Source organism: Lathamus discolor, chromosome 6 (assembly GCF_037157495.1).
Source record: "Lathamus discolor isolate bLatDis1 chromosome 6, bLatDis1.hap1, whole genome shotgun sequence".
Classification (NCBI taxonomy): domain Eukaryota; kingdom Metazoa; phylum Chordata; class Aves; order Psittaciformes; family Psittacidae; genus Lathamus; species Lathamus discolor.
In genome coordinates, this window is record NC_088889.1 from 30,885,222 (window position 1) to 30,901,375 (window position 16,154).

Below are 16,154 nucleotides of genomic sequence, written 5' to 3' on the forward strand. Positions count from 1 at the left end.
GAACCTGTTCAGATGGGTTTTGGCTGTGTTTTAACATCTCTGCAAATTTCAGAAACAGGTAAGAATCTGTTCTCATATTGCTACTGTGGCTCCATGAAGGAATTGGCTACCTTTGAACCCAGCACAAAAGTTACTCTGGTTGCCTTGCTCAGTTATGTTTTGCTGGCACCTGTAGAGTCACTACAGAAGGTTAGCATTACCTTTACTGGCCATTCTGCAACTGCAAGGGTGTCCTGGAGCAGTGCTGCCTGTGCTGAAGTAGTATTGCAGTTGCCCTGCCTTGAGGAGATCAAGACCCATTCCAGATAAGCTGTGAAAGCAGAAGACCTGATGAGTTACTGCATGTGCTCACCCAACTCACCTCTACAGTGACTTTATAGTCACCCCATCTGTGAAACACTGGTGTTATAATGCAAATAACAATTCTCTCCAGCATCTGTAATTGAAAAATAATCTCCCTTCAAAGAGAGTGAGCCAAGCCCATGTGACTTAAAGTAAGTTTCTGTTCATATCAAATGTCTCTAATCTTAAACTTTGACATAATTCAACTAGAATCAAAGCCACCTTCTGTGTTTCAGCACGTTAAGTCAGTGCGCACAATACATAAACCACTGATGACCAGTTTTTACCATATTCTTGTAAAACAGCTATCTAACCCCTTTGGGTCTACCACTGGACAACCTTACCTTTGTGCCTTCTGTCACAACCCCTCAAAACTGGGAGTCTTTCATTTCATTAGTTCCTCAAATTCTTAAAGTTCTTCCAACCGCTGTCTTGATTGTCACACAGGAGAGAATTTGGGGTGCTGTTTGAGCAGGTAGAACAGACACAAGTTTCCCCATTCCCCATGTTGTTCACTGTTCCAAGAAATGGCAATCCTCTTGATAGAGGTGGTGGTCCCTGCCCTACCGTCATCTCCCTCCCTGCTGAGGCTCTGTTAACTTCTCTTCCTTGGAGTGTTTTCCTTGCATGTGAATTGACACTTCAACTTTAGCCAGCCTAAGTACTTTGACAAGTTGCTTGTAAAATCTTTGGTTGTGGTTGCGTAATTTATACCAAGTCCCAGTGTCATCAATATAGATACTCATACACTCCTGTACAACTAAAATGCCAAAACAGCAATCTGAAGAATGAACATGCCCTGAAGCACTGGATCTTCAAAATCGCGTTCTGTTGTTATTAGGACATTTGCCAGTGATGATTGATAGGGACTGACAGAAAAAATATTTGAAAATATTTTCAAATCATCAATACTAAATTTTTAACATAATCAAAACATGTTCCATTTGATACATTTTGGTTCTTTCTATACTTTCATTTTTATCTTTAGAGTGGCCAGTAGCCATGCTTAGTGTGGTCCTATTGATTCTTCAGTTAACCTCATGAATCTCAGTTAATGCTGATGGTGTAGTTCTCCTGCCAAAGAGAAACTGAGGAATGTGCATGGCAATGTTCTGTGCTTTAGTGAGAAACCAAGCTTTTGGATAACATCCCCAAACCTTTACACAATTATTGTGGTCCTTCAGTAATCACCTCCTCAGCAGACCAGGCTCTGTCATGCATTTGAAACCCACAGGACACCTTCCCCTCTCTGCTACTGCTTCATATGACATCTTTCACGATTTGCTGGACATGTAGTTCCCACACTCCTGTACTCACTGCTTTAGATTGCCACAACCAGCCTTTGTTTCTAGCACCTCTTTAGCTTATGAGTTTAACTTAAATGGATTTGTTCTCTTTTCTTTCAGGCCTATGAGGATTCTTCCACTGCTATAGCACTCATTGCTTCTCCAAAGCTTTAAGTCAAGGAGGTTATGCCATTGTTGCTATGTTTGCCTGGGATGTGGGTACTCCTCTCTTGCTTTCAAGTTCATGCAAAGAGCCATAAACCACTGCTGCCCCTTCATGTTCTCCCCTTATCTTTTGCACGGTATTACTTTATTGTTTGCCACATGTATTTGACTCTATATTTATTTTCTGTGGACTCAGATGTTTATGAAACATTCTGCCTAAACTCCCTCCTTCTGTTTTAGATTCTGTATTATGTTAATCTTGCAGGAGCCTACACAGCTGGCTTAAATTTCAGTGAACATCTTGCCCTCCCACACAGGTTAATGCTAGGTTTTGTGGGAGTTTCTCTCAACATTCTCTTTCAGATGCCAGCCACAGAGACTCTGTAAATCACCAGCATCCCCACCCACGTTCAGATTGATCTAAGGCTTGTAAGCAAATACTTCTGGGTTTTTGTTTGTTTTGGTTGCACATATAGTTCTGTTTCATTTTCATTCAAATTTATCGAACACAGTTCCTTTACCACCTTTGTCCAAACAAAATGAACAATATTTAAGATAGCATTTCAGAACCAGATATTGCGAGGAGCAAAGTGATCTTCTTGCCACCTTTTTTTTTTCCTGGCACCCATTGTTTACAGCTCCAGAGTCCTGTAAAGTAAACTTGCTTCATAGATGAGAACTTGATTGGTGAACGTAGAGTCATATTTACAAGAAAGCTGCCTAAGGACAGTCTCAAGCAAAGGAGGAGAAAAAGGCCTTTCCTGATTACCATGAGTTTAAACTCCTGTATTGTAACCTTGAGAATTCTGTTATTCCCATCCCTCAGCAACTTACACTTCAGACAGCAGATGAATGGCGGAGCTTTGTTGATGGTTGTAATCGTTGCTAGGGGACAGTCTGAGGGAGGTGAATCATGCCATTTACAGTCAGCCTAAAGGGACATTTGGAAACGCTTGAGCTTAGAAATTTCCTTCTGTGGTCTGTGTTGCTGAGAGTCGAGTGCTTCATGGGTGTGAAGAGAGCTTTAGAAATACACACGATGATAATGGAGGCATGAAACATCCTTGTGTCTTTAGATGCTTATACCTTTGTATGTGTTCCAAATGGTTGTTCTGGTGCTTCTTTAAGAACTGTGCTTTTAGTTAAAAGCTGACTGAGTGCAAATGGTATGAAAAGAAAGTTGTGGATCACATTAAAATCAAATACTACAATGCAGTTGCATGCACATATCTGGATCTGAACTTCCTTGAACCATAGAACGGTTTGGGTTGGTAAGGACCTTAAGATCATCTAGTTCTAACCCCTGCTTGGAACAGAGACACCTCCCTTGCTCAAGGCCCTATCCAACCTGGCCTTTATTCACAAGCATTTGTTTTGTTTTGTCTGCTGTGGGAAGGTGGCGGCTTCAGGTACCACCAGAAATGAGACCTTGACCTGTGGTGATGTTTCACAAGCTATGTCCTTGGTGAAACACCAGGTAAGTAAGTAAAAGTGCCCATCTGGAGAGAACAGCAAGGTGTCGGTGCACCTGGGGCTGACAAGTACAGCATGGAATTGCCGAGGAAGGAAAACCCAGCCTAGGCAGTTTGGGGTCTAAGAGCCAGGGCATATGTTAGGCTCGGGCAGGCAGTCTGGCCTCCCCCAGCCCTCACTGTGTACCCGAGACTGAAATGGGCAAGGCTCCGGGGCAGGCCTGGCTTGTGCCTCTGCAGGTCAGTGGGGTTTTACCGACCAGCAGCACTCCTGAAGCGTGCAGCTCTGGACCGACGTGAGACTTGAGCAACTCGCTCACTGCTCAGCATTTCTCAGTGTGTCTGTCTCCCACAGCCCTTCACCCCTTCACTCCTCAGCGGCTGGCTGCAGGCCCTCCCACCCCCACCGCCCTAGCGCTTCGATTCCCCCTTGTCAATACAACTGGAAGGAGTTTATCAATATTTTACACACTACACCAGCGGTGGGGCTTTTCAAGGCAAGACAAAATACTCCTCCAAGCTGTTTTGCTTTCAGCACCACAGCCGAGAGGGCACCCGAGTAACCCCGCCTCCCCTCACAGCCGGCACCACCGGCTGCGACCGCCAGAGGGCGCCGGGGCCCCGCGCGCAGAGGCCCGACCCCATCCCAAGTCCGCTCCCAGCCCCTTCCCCATCCCCAGCTCCCGCTGTGCTGCTGCTATAGAGACTAAATATTGTCTGTAGCGCAGGCAGTTACGTTGAACAGCGCGTGAGCATTCAGCACTCAACAGCATCCCAGGAACATTTCCTGGATAAGAAGTTTGGGCTTTACCATTGTGCTCCATGATGTGCTCCATGATGTGCCCCCTTCCCCCTTTCAATTACCTCACTACCGGCAACTGTTGCTTCACTTCAGGGGTCTGCAGAGGCGTGCTCCTACAAACGAATCGCATCCAGGTTGTGAAAGGGGGGGAAGCATTCTTGCATTTGTAACCTGTCCTCTCTTGAAGGGCACTATTTTTCAAATATTCTTTCTTTTGACTGTACTTTCGCTAGACCAGGTTGCTCAAAGCCCTGTACAGCCTAGCCTTGAACACTTCCAGGGATGGGATATCCATAACTTCTCTAGGCAACCTGTGCCAGTGTCTCACAGTGAGGAATTTCTTCCTAATGTTTAATCTAAATCTACCCTCCGTCATCTTAAAGCCATTCCCCCTTGTCCTGTCACTACAAGCCCTTGTAAAAAGTCCCTCTTCAGCTTTCTTGTCCCCTTTAGACACTGGAAGGCTGCTCTAAGGTCTCTCCAGAGTTTTCTCCAGGCTGAATAACCCCAGCCCTCTCAGCCTGTCTTCATAGCAGAAGTGCTCCAACCCTCTTCGTGTCCCCTCCTCTGGACTCCAGCAGGTCCGTGTCCTTCTTGTGTCAGAGGCCCCAGAGCTGAACTCAGCACTGCAGGGGGTGGATGTGTTTCACAGGCATGGAGAAGAAGAGTGAAGACTATATCCATGAAAAACAGCAAACTGTGAAACGAGAACCCTAGCAAAACCAAACCAAGCCATGCAGCACCAGGCACGGAACGGCTCAGCTTTATGACTAAAAGGTATTTACTCAGAATCTGAGTCTGGGATGGAGCACTCATCATTTTTACCTCCTGAAAGTTATTTCCTTAACTAAAACCAGGACGAGTCCTGTCCCCTGCAGCAGGTTGTGCCTCCCACACTTCCCGAAGCTCTGCGTTTAGTTTTTGTGGCGCGCTGAGGGGCTGATGCCACACGCTTCGAGGCACCTCTTCAACAGCCGCCGGACCACTTCGCCCGTACTTTTGTGCTTTTTAATGCTCAAACTTGCACACGGCGTGTGGCACTCTGCGCTTGGGTCGTTTCCCAGCAGCGGAAAGGGGAGCGGGAGCGCAGGTGTAACCGGCCGGGCCGCGGGCTACAGGGCAACGAGGCGCAGCCGCGGGAGGAGCGAAACCGCTCCCCCCCCGCCGCTGGCCCTGCTGCAGATGGGAGAACACGCCGCCGGCACCCCCCGTCCACTCCCTCCGGGCCATGCGACGGGCGGGTGCAGCAAGCACAGCCAGCTCCCCCCGGCTCCGCACCGCGTCCTGCCCGCGCCACCCAGCCTGCCCCCTCCCTCCGTCCCTCCCTCTCTCCCTCACCCGCGGCCGCCCAGGGCCGCCGTCTATTGGCCGGCGCCGACCCTCTCCGGGCCTCTCATTCGCGGCGGGCCGTGCCCGTCACGGCGCTGCCGCGGCCCGGGTCTAATTGCCGGGTCAGGGCGCGCCTCGCCACAGGTAGCGCCGCTCTGGAGTCGGGGCAATACAGTCTCTGGGAGCTGCGCGCCTCAGTCTCTGGCCGTGGACGGCTGTTGCCCTTCGCCTCACTCTCTCGACACTGCTCGCTCCTGTCCCCGCCGCCCCTCCTGCAGCTGCGGGGCGAGCCCGGCCGGCGAAGAGCAGCCTGTTGCTGCTGGGAGGAGGGACCGGAGCGGCGGCGGCGGGCGGTCCCGAGTTTCCCCCCTGCGCGGGGCGGGGGAGCGATGAGCCGCGCATTGTTTCCACTGTAGGCAGCGCCCGGCGGGCAGTGGGGCGGCGGGGCATGGGTTCTGCGCCTTTGTCTCCTGAGTGAGCCGGCCCCGCTCCTCCAGCCTCCCGCCGCTGCCAGCCGGACTCGGCGACATGGACGTGACCGTTTCCGAGCTCCTGGAGCTCTTCCTGCAGAGCCCCTTGGTGACCTGGGTGAGCAGAGCAGGGAGTGGGGGGCAGCCGGTGAGCGGCCGGGCCCTTTCGCCATCCCCCAACCCTACTGTCCTTCCTCCGGCAGGTGAAAACCTTCGGTGCCTTGGGGAGCGGGGATGAGGACAACCTCGGCATCTACATGGACCTGGTGGATGGCGTCGTCCTAAACAAGATTATGCTACAGATGTGAGTGGGCTCCGGAGGGAGGGACCGTGCCGGGGGGCGGCAGCGCCGAGCACGCCTCGGCCCTCACCCGCGGGGGGCGCCAGGGCTGCCGGAGGAGAGGTCGCCCCTTCAAATGGCGGTGTCCGGCTGCAGGCGGCGTCTTTATTCTCCGCTGGGAAAGCGGACCGGCTGGAAGGACCGGGTGCAGGGCGAGAACACCACGTTTGCATTTTTCCTTTTGGTTTTCTTTGAAATTAACAAAAACAAAAGAGAAAAAAACACCCCAAGCTAAATCGGTTCTCTAAAACATGTTTTATTGTTTTTCTCTTTTGGTGTTTTCCCCTTCTTTACTCCCCTTCCCCCCAGCCCCAACAGTTACTTTTTCTTAATTGTTCATATATGCTGTAGGGGAAGGTATATTGCATTACTACAAATAAGGAAATGAAAGTGCTTTATCAGATGAAGCTTTACTGGAAGGATCTCATCTGAAGTGTGTCAGCTCTTGTGTAAGCTTCAATATTGAATATGTAATTTAGAAAAAAAAAAGCCTAGCTTCACTGGTACCTCTGTATGGCAGTACTGTAAGGATGTGTCTTCAGGAAGCTTACTTATAAATAGGTTAAAAGAGCAAACGCTGAAAATACTGTAATGTTGAAATGAATGGTTGGTAGAAGTTGAACGTTTCTTATAACCACATCCTTTCCTGTTGATGGTCTGCTGCATGCAGATCCTGACTGTTTTCTGTCATCTTTTAAGTACTCTGAAATGTGCCTAACAACGTTTGTAGAGAGAAATATTTGACTTTCTAGAGAGGAGCCTTTAGAAATACCTCAATTTTGGCACTGCATTCTTTCAAGTGCATAAAATCAATTGAAGCTCCACCAGTGATTTGCAGTGTTAGGCTGAGTCCCAGTACTTAAATGAAGAATTCGTGTCGGAATCTTTAAGTGAAATTCCTGAAGAGTAACTTACAACCCCTGCTCCATCCAGTGAAGTTGGCAAATTTTGTTATCTTTTAGTATCTGGCTGCTCCATCTGACAGGTAATCACATTTTCTTCTGGTTTGCTGTAACTAACAATGGAGATTGTGAGCTGGAACTTAGTGTAGCTGGTGAAGGTACATGGTTTGAAACAGAATCCAGATCAATCAGCCCACTTGGTGATGACAAACTAGTGATGTAAAGTGTTAGCTGCAGTGGAAACCTGATGCAAAAAGAAGACATAAATTTCAGCATTTTTTGAGGATTAATTACAGTTTTAAAAGGTAACTTTCTGCAAATTAGGGCCTTGAGTATGAGTGCTTGGATCCTGACTTGTAGTTTTCCAAGATATGGGAAATTGGGTTTAGATTTATGACCATTATGCTTGGCATGGAGATGATCAACCAAACTGTCAAGGAACAGCAGCAGTTGAGTCTGCTGCATGTTTACTTAACTATCACTGTTAAATAACATGTGAAAGAATCTTACCATTACAAAACAAGAAAAAATCATTTAATAGTTAGTTGCTCTTGAATTTTGTTAAATAGGCTGAAGTTACGTGGCTTTTGAATGACTGTGGCATTCTTTTGAGTGATGTGGTTTAGAACTGATTTATCCGGTGGTGTGTGCAAACAAATATTTGTAGTTGGCTGTTGAAACACGTCTAAGGAGATATAAAATTGTTAAAGTCTATGGAGCAACTTAACAATGCTTTGAGGTCAAAGAATGAAGGATAAGATCTCCTGGAAGTAATGAAGATAAGCATATAGTCTGACTGAGTGCAGTGACACTAGTTGGTGTTTTTGTTAGGTACCATGTGATTGTGAGAAATGCCCTGGCAGGTTTACTTGCCCGGGGCAATCAGGTAAGTAAGTTTGTTTTTTCCCAAAAAACATGTCTCCCAGCAGTGTTGCCACAAGTTTAAGTGGGGGATGCACAAGCAGTGCTGAGCAGGAGACTGGGACATTATCCCCCTTTTTTAGGCAGCTTTGGCAGTGCTTCAAATGGTGCCTCAGTGCTTGAAACTAAGAGCTTTCTACCGAGAGCCCAGGACTGTTTAACTTAGGAAGGGTTGTGGTTGTATTTATGTATCCCAACCCACCAAGGCACTCGAGAGAGGTGCTGTGACCTTCACTTTTCCTGACTTAACCTTTAGAAATAACAATGCAATTACTGCTTGCCTGTAAATCAGGAAAGTGTTTAAAGGCATGTTTCTGCCCCACAAAGCTTTCAGAATAATGAAGCAAGCATGTATTTTAAATGCTTGCTCACCAGCTTTTCAGGTCCTAATTCCTGAAGATGACTTCCAGTGTTTGGCTTGAGACTTCTTCTTGTTGAAATTGTATTAATGAGGGCCTTTGATAAACTGGCTAGAATCTGACATACCATGCTGTGACAGTGGTGATTGCCTGAAAGCACAGATGCGTGCATGCACACACATGTGCAGAGAACTGGGGGTAGCAGAGTGGAAGAGCTGGGCTCATGGTGTCATAGCTGTCTCCTTGCATGCGTATTACTTAACTGTTAGTTTTTTAGCTTAAATAGCCTGCTTGCCGGCTTACTGGAACACAAGTAACATGGGTATGTGAGCTTGCATCTAAACACCGTGTGATGCAGTACTTGCTGCAGATCGGCAGATTTCTTCCAGTGAAGATTTTGAAAGCCAAATTCTTGGGAATTTCTTTATTAAAATAAAACATCTTTATCCTGCAGCTAAGCAGATTTTAAAGTTTAATCCACGGCCAAAGAGACAGGTTGATCTGTGAAGAAATCCAGACATATCTGTTGAGTGGAGGTTGCTGAATGAAAGTACGGATTTAGCTGTTTGAGGCTAGCGGGCTGTACTGTTCAGTCAGCTTCTGGTTTCTGTTGTAATAGGTCGGATTTTGCTCAAATGCTCTCTGGCAACTTAAAATGGGTAGAGAAGATCCCAGCTGCTTGAAATTATGGAGTCAATGTTTTTTAGGCAGTGGGCTCATATCAGCAAGGCAGCTGTGTCACTGGAGAGATATGTGATGTCTACCACTCCTCCTGTCCACAGGTCCCTGCTGGCTGTGTGACAGGAGGTGAAAACAAGGCTGTGTCTTCACTCTATCTTTTTCAGAAGGAGTCTTCCCCCGGGAATGCTAGGCCTGAATAAAATGTAGTTTGCTCAGGCTCACCAAATGTAGCCATGGCACAAGGGCAAAAAAAGCGAACCCAGCCTGGGCTTGCGTAGGTTCTGACTACAACGTGATCAGTAGGTAACCATCTGTTGGGCTTTGCTGGTGATTCCTTAGCTTACTGGTGATCCCTGACAAACAAAACCATTTCTAAAGAACTGAGGATTGCTTAGTTCTCAATAGTGGTGCCTAGATGCTTAACGAGTTAAAGCTAATAAGAGACAGCAGTGTTTGGTTTACCCACTTATATTTTAAAACAAGATAAGTGTTTTTTTTCAAGTCATTTTGCTCTAAATGACTGGTTTCTTTTTCCTGTGTGCTGTCCAAGTGTATACCTCAATCTAATAATGCACAAAGGACATGTTGATTTTTGCAGACTTGCAGTACTGGCTGAATACTCTGCATACAAAAATGTGTGCTAGTCTTCAAAGTGGAACTGCCATATTCTGCATTTCTGTGTTTCTTATACATTTATGTGTATGAGGTTAATGAGGTTCTCTGTGGACAAAACTTTTTTCAGATGATTGTGTGTCACTTTTGGTATGAAACTAGCATGTGGCCATACTGCTTAGACTGCCTTCAGTGTTACAGTTCCAGCTGTGGCATAACACCTACAAGCATAAGCAAATATTTGTGCTGCTTAACTTACTGTAGAAAGCTTTTTATTTGGGAAATAGCATGGGGGTTTACACATACAGGCACATAAGTGTTTGTTCTAATAGACTTGTTCTAATTCTTTTAATTGATGGTAGACTCTGCTGTTAAAATGTGTAACAAATAGGAATATGTCTTAGGAATACAGCTGATAAAACTACTTGCATTGAAACCACGTAGTAAAAATGCACAATTTCAATTCAATTTCAATCACAGCTGTCATGGTTTGTGGTACTGTCAATCTGTTGTCTTTAATTTGGACCATGTGACAGGAGCAGCCATGTTGTGAGCACATGCTTCTTGTGATTTGCAGCAAATGGCTTGAATGCTGGAAGGTTGGAGATATGCATCTGTTTAATTAAAAATCTCATTTGGAGGTGCATTTTTCTACCATGTTCTAGGCAATTTGGAAACCCTGGCAGCCTTATTGGCATCATCCCACTTGATGATAGAGGAAGAAGTTGGATGATGGGAGTTAGACTGATCCAAGAATGGTGTATTTTCAGTTGGCGAGTTACCTGCAGAGTGAAGTGCCATGGGATGCTGGGCACAGATGGTTTCTTCTAACGTCTCATAACCGTTGGGCCTGGTTTGTGGGCTTCCCCCTTAATCATGAAAAATACATGTCAGAAATTGCTCAAATGAGAATTATGATTTTCATTTTTTTTAAATATTTTTTTGTTACTTCTATTTTATTAATTGGTTAAGAGGTTGCGTCTTCAAGCACTTGTGCTGCTGGCCCCATGCCTGCTGAACTCATCACTTGGCCTCTGCCTCCTGGCCCTTCCTTTTCTCTGTGCTCCTGCAAAAGTCATCAAGGTATAAAACCAGAGGACTTCTTTAAAATGTTTGGCTATGTAGTAAGGTTTGAGACTTTCCTTCTGTTCATGTGGTGTGAGTGTTTACTTGTTTGTGAAGTACCTCTTAGTCATGCCACCTTAGTCTTATTTGAGCAATGTTTTTGATCTTTACAAGTAGGTGATTTTTAAAAAGGGAGCTGTAGTTTTCATTACGTGTGTGTGTGTAAGGGAAAAACCAAACATCAAGGGACTGAAAAAGCATCTCATTGAAGTCCTGTGCAGGTATGTTTCAAATACATTCAGGAATTTGTTTGGGTTCCCTGTTTGGTGTTGTAAAAATAATTTTCAGTGTGATCCTTGGAAATTCTTTCTGTAAAGCTCCTCATAAAGAGGTTTCACCAACCAAACAGGTCTTAGAATGTGCGAAGTTTGGTACCAACAGCTCTGTTTTCTTTATGGTAGAAAAATCTCTAAACACAGAACTTGCCCCTTACAGTATAAGGTTTACTCAGGTGCTTTTTTTTCCTTGAGGACTCTGCTTCCCCTTTCTGCTTTTCCTTTGCTATAGATCAGGCTGATGGGTTGTAGTGCTTCAAGTACTTCAGTCTCTCTAGGTTTTTAGCTGCCTTCTTTCACTTCTGTTGAGATCAGGAAGTGCTGTGTGGCTGTGGGTGTTCTGGCAGCTTGCTCCTTTCCTGAGAGTGCAAGTAGCCTCAGTCTTCTGGGCTGCCTCTCCCAGCTCCTCTGCCTCAACCCTTCCATGTCCCCTGAGATGTCTCGGAGACAGGTGAGTGACATGGAGAAGGCGGCAGCAGCAGCAGGGATCCAGCTGACCTTACATAATGTGGCACGGTTAATCTAGGCAGGAGGAGTGACGCAGAAAACGTTTGAAAAATGCAATAAATATATTCTTTCTGAATAAACGCATGCCTTGAACCCTTGATTCTTATTAGTAGTCTTCATCTCCATGCTTATGTCAAAAACTGTTTTGCCAGTTCAGCTAGATAAAACTGAGCTTACCTGGTAAATGGCAAAGAGTAAGTCTCTTTTTTGGAAATGTCCCACTGCCTCCAAGAGTAACTTTCTGCAGGTCCTCCAAATTCTTGCCTGTGGAGCTACAACAGCTGTAGTCAGTATGAGCTTATCTGACCCAGCATTAAGAAAAAAATGTGGCAGCAAATGAAGAAGTAATGGGATATTGCTTATTGGGAAGGGATTGTTTAGCTTTCCACCTGGAGACAATGAGCCCTGTGGTAGTCTGAAGTGTGGGTTGTGCTGGCCTTCCTCTTCCACTGCAAAGCGTCTTCTCTGAAGTGAGCTGAGGGGTTGCTTAAAGTTGGTTACACAGCATATACAGAAACCCATACTGTCATTTTTTCGAGCTATGTTTTCCTTTCAGAAAAGCTTTTGACTTCATTATTTGTGGGGAAGAGGAGGCAGGACTGCCAGAGTGACACTGTATGCTGCTGCTTGGCTCCAGGTTAAGAGGACCCTGAGGTCAGTGGCATTAAGGGCACTTGGGGCAACCAGTTACCATTAATGAAGGTGATAGGATAAAAGCCCCAGAATTGCTGAGGGACTGGTTCTGCTAATGCTTATGTTCTTGTAACAGATGACTAGTCCCACTGTGCCAAAAGATGAGCAGGTCTTGTCTTGGAAGGAGGAGTTGTTCTGGTTCTTACTTGCTTTGGAGAACCTCACCCAAGTCCTGCAGTTGCACTGCCTACAGCTGTTGAATAAATCTGCTCTCCTTTGCTGTGGCTGGTGGGTGTGTTTTGTGGAATTTTGATCCATTTCATGCAGTTTTGAGATGGGTTGTGAAGTATTGCTCTGCTGTACAGTCAAAGCTCTCTCTTCCTGGCTGCAGGTGTTGATCAGTACCAGACAGTGGCATGGCAGTGTGCTGCTTACACGAGCTTTCACATGGAAACAAGAACTGTAGGCTGACCCTTCTGTTTGGGCAGCTTCTCTTTTACTGTGCATTTCTTCCCTTTAGGCTTCCTGGTTTGTTCTCATGACCTTACCAAAAAGGCTAAGCATCCAGCTTCCTTCAGGGTTCAGCTCAGACAGTACTGAAGCTTGGTATTCTCCCAGTTCAAGCCTGGGTGCCATTTATGCTTCTCCAACTTGCTGTGCTGCAAAAGACCTATACTGTCAGTTGGTGTCTGGGTATGACTTCTGTATCTGAGCTTCAGTAAAATGGAATACTTATTACAGATTTTGCTTTAAAAGCTTCTAACAGTAGGCTTTGTTCTCTTTTTTTTTTTTTTTTTGTAGTTGATTACAGTGCCAATCAGGATACAAAATCCTTTGCTACTGTAAAGGCTCTGTAGGGTCTTGCTACCAGTGATTAGTTTACACAGTGGTCATCTGTACTTCAGTTTGCTTGAACTCGGGTGCATAAATACTGTGTCTGATGTTATCTGCTGCCATGGTGGTTTTCTCTCATCTCTGGAATATCAATGTATTCTGTCATATTTATGCACATAGCACTGCTTTTACTGCTTTGGGATGGTTGTGCATTTAAAGAGAAACAGAAAGAAAAAGCTGTCTCACGTACTTATGTAAACTTTGGCAGATACACTTTAAGAATAAATACTGGATCAGTTCTTCTCTTATTTTCTTGTCATTGCTGGAGTTCACTGTTTGGTCCCGGAAGAGCTGTGAATGGCTAATTAACAGCCACAGAGCAGAGCTCTGGGAGGCAGGTGTTTGGATTATGTGGGAGTTTGCTGATAAGAGTATTTATTAGAGGGGAAACACAAGACTTTGATCTAAGGTGTTAGCAGATAAAGGTTTTTAGGTTCCTTTTGTTTGCAGCATGTTAGGGTGTACGCAGACTGTCTGAAGGTGTACATTCATATTATTTGCAGCTTTTTTCCTGTGCTTTATTTTTTATTTTAGAAATTAAACAAAAATCGGGTACAATTTTGATTTGCTTCCTTTAAAATCAAACAAACTTTAGGCTTCTTTCCCTAAAATCTTTACACCAACTTTTTTCTTGTCTTGCTTATGTCTCTACCTATGTTTATGTTTTATTCATACCTTGAGGCCCAGTAGAGTGTTTATGAGGCACAGTGGATATATGAGCATTGCTCTGCTGTACAAAGCTTTCTCTTTCTGGCTGTAGACTTTGGTCACTGTCAGACAGTGACATAGTAGCTTGCTGCTTACATGGAAACAAGCACTGTAGGGTTACATCTAGTGACATCTAGTTAGATGATATGGTATAATAAAAGCATAATGTTTCTTTTTCCCTTCACTTCAGTGTATAATAGATACAGGTTCTGCATTGATCAAGTGTTAACACCCATCTCTTGTCAAAAAGCTTCCAAAGCCGAGGAAGGCATGGTAGTCTTTCCTAGGCTTCCCTTTATTTGAATAAGATAAACCCCTTATTATCAGAGACTGCTTTGATCTAGTGTGTACAAGCTAAGTATGCTCTTTTCTTTGGGGAAATCCAAATAGGAAGGAAATACAAATAGGAAGGGAAGCTGCCCTGAACTGCTGTGTGGGTTAACTATAAGGAATGATACTTTGTGGTGTTCATGGAAATTTCCAAGTTATACATATGGGCAAAGGTAATGAGCTTTCTCCATTGTAAATGAATATATATGTATCCCATATAATTATCCTATATATCCTATATAATATTTTTAAGGGTTTTCCTAATGGTGTATTACTGAGATACTAAGTCTTAGTACTGAGTAAAATAGTAATATTGTTTTCTTTTTCTTTTTTAATAGAGATCCTCGACCAACCAACCAGTGTGTCAACAAGCATGTAAATAATGACACCTATCTTCGGGTTCAAAACCTGACCATCTTAGTCAGAAACATTAAGACTTACTACCAGGTGAGATTTCGGCTCTCTGCTCATTGACCTGTGGCGATTGCTATAAGTTTCAGCTGGTGCAGGGGCTAGTGGCTCAAAAAAATTTGCTACAAGAAATAAAAAGGAAATTGTGTCTATGTAAAAGTACTTTCAGCCATGCTTTCCTTATGAAGTGACGATACACCTGCCTTATCTGCCCCTCATGGCCAGAGGCTGGTTCCCTGCACCCCTCTTCTTTCAAATAAGAAATGTGCTCAAAGGCTACTATAGTGTTTGGCTAGTACATCTAGTAAAAAGGCTCTTTTGTGGTGAGGTTGCCGGCTGTGTGTATGAAGGGATTTGCTGACACTGGAGTAATGGGTTTGGGTATAAAATTTAAAACAAGTGACTTTCTATTAAAAGGGCTGCAAGCAAGCAAGTAGTTATAAAGAATTGTACATAATGCTAGAATATAAATATCAAATTGCTGTAGTGTTACTTAGGAAAAATAAATCTGTTCTTATCTTGAAGGTAGACATTGTATGCTGTGTACCTGTTATTGGGTGTTAAAGCAGTTGTTTGTTCTGAACTCCTGCTTTAAGAGACTTAAGTGCAGGAATTACTGCAAATTCTTACAGATAGTGCACTTCTTAGGCATCGTCCTTGAACTGTCAGTGTTCCTCTGCTGTAATAGTGCTCCTCTAAAATGAGGGTGGTGACAGCTGAGCACCTTTGCAGACTTAGATACATATTTGATGCGCTGGAAAGCCATAGAAGTGAATTCAGTTACTGTAAATAGAATTTCTGTATACACACTGTAGTGTATATTTAGACTCCTTAATGAGAGGAGTAAATGTTCTGCTATTTCCTTCTACACATCTTTTTGCCAGATTTGAATGCTGTGCATTATAAACCAGGCTGAAACCAATGAGGGCTGTTAAAATGCTCCTCTGCATGTGTCTTGAGCTTATAATGGACAAAACAGCTAAACTGTAGGAGTTGATGTCAGTTTGCTCATCATGGATACTTCATTTTTTCTGTACATGTAGAAGAGATTAAATGCTTAACTATTCTAGTCCTTTTTGATGCTGTTTTCTTATGTTATTGCCTACTTCTATTCCATGTTATTGCCACTACTGTGCTTCTGACCTTCTTCAAGGAAGCCTAAAAGAGAGAGGGACTTGTGGAAAAGTTGTATGGGGTAGATGACTCATCTGTGCAGGTTCCAGCAGCTTGCTAGTAAAATGAAGTGTGTAACTCTTTTGAGATTATGTAGAAGGGTATCATGTATTTCTGAAGACAGCTGACTTGCGTCTTGATTGTTGAAAACTGGAGATGCTAATACAATGTGATGTCATCCCTGAGACATGTAATTTTCGAGGGGGAAATTCCATTTGGTCATAACTGAAGGCAGAATGTGGGTATTTTATTTCTTTGTTACCCACTGAATAGTGTAACTATGTATGGAGTCTGCAAGGAAAAAGGACTGTGTAAGGACAGGGACAGGATTAGTTTGTCTTCCTCTCTCCTCACCCTGACAAGATTTACAGTGTGAGTCTGGTCCATAAGTTGTTGAAACTCAAGCATTTTCTTTAT

At 44.5% G+C, this 16,154-nt stretch overlaps 1 protein-coding gene across 3 annotated transcripts in view; it reads left to right on the forward strand.

The window, feature by feature from the left end:
- Nucleotides 1–5,520: 5,520 nt before the first annotated feature.
- The window catches only part of CCDC88C (coiled-coil domain containing 88C), a 95,606-nt gene continuing 84,972 nt past the window's right edge, over nt 5,521–16,154 (forward strand). For 2 of the 3 annotated variants that reach the window (XM_065685708.1, XM_065685709.1), the window contains exons 1-3: nt 5,521–5,984; nt 6,070–6,170; nt 14,492–14,600. In XM_065685708.1, the coding sequence (XP_065541780.1) occupies nt 5,925–5,984; nt 6,070–6,170; nt 14,492–14,600 (270 nt within the window). In that variant the 5' untranslated portion in view covers nt 5,521–5,924. The remainder of the gene's footprint in view (nt 5,985–6,069; nt 6,171–14,491; nt 14,601–16,154) is intronic. The other variant, XM_065685710.1, reaches the window with a different exon arrangement.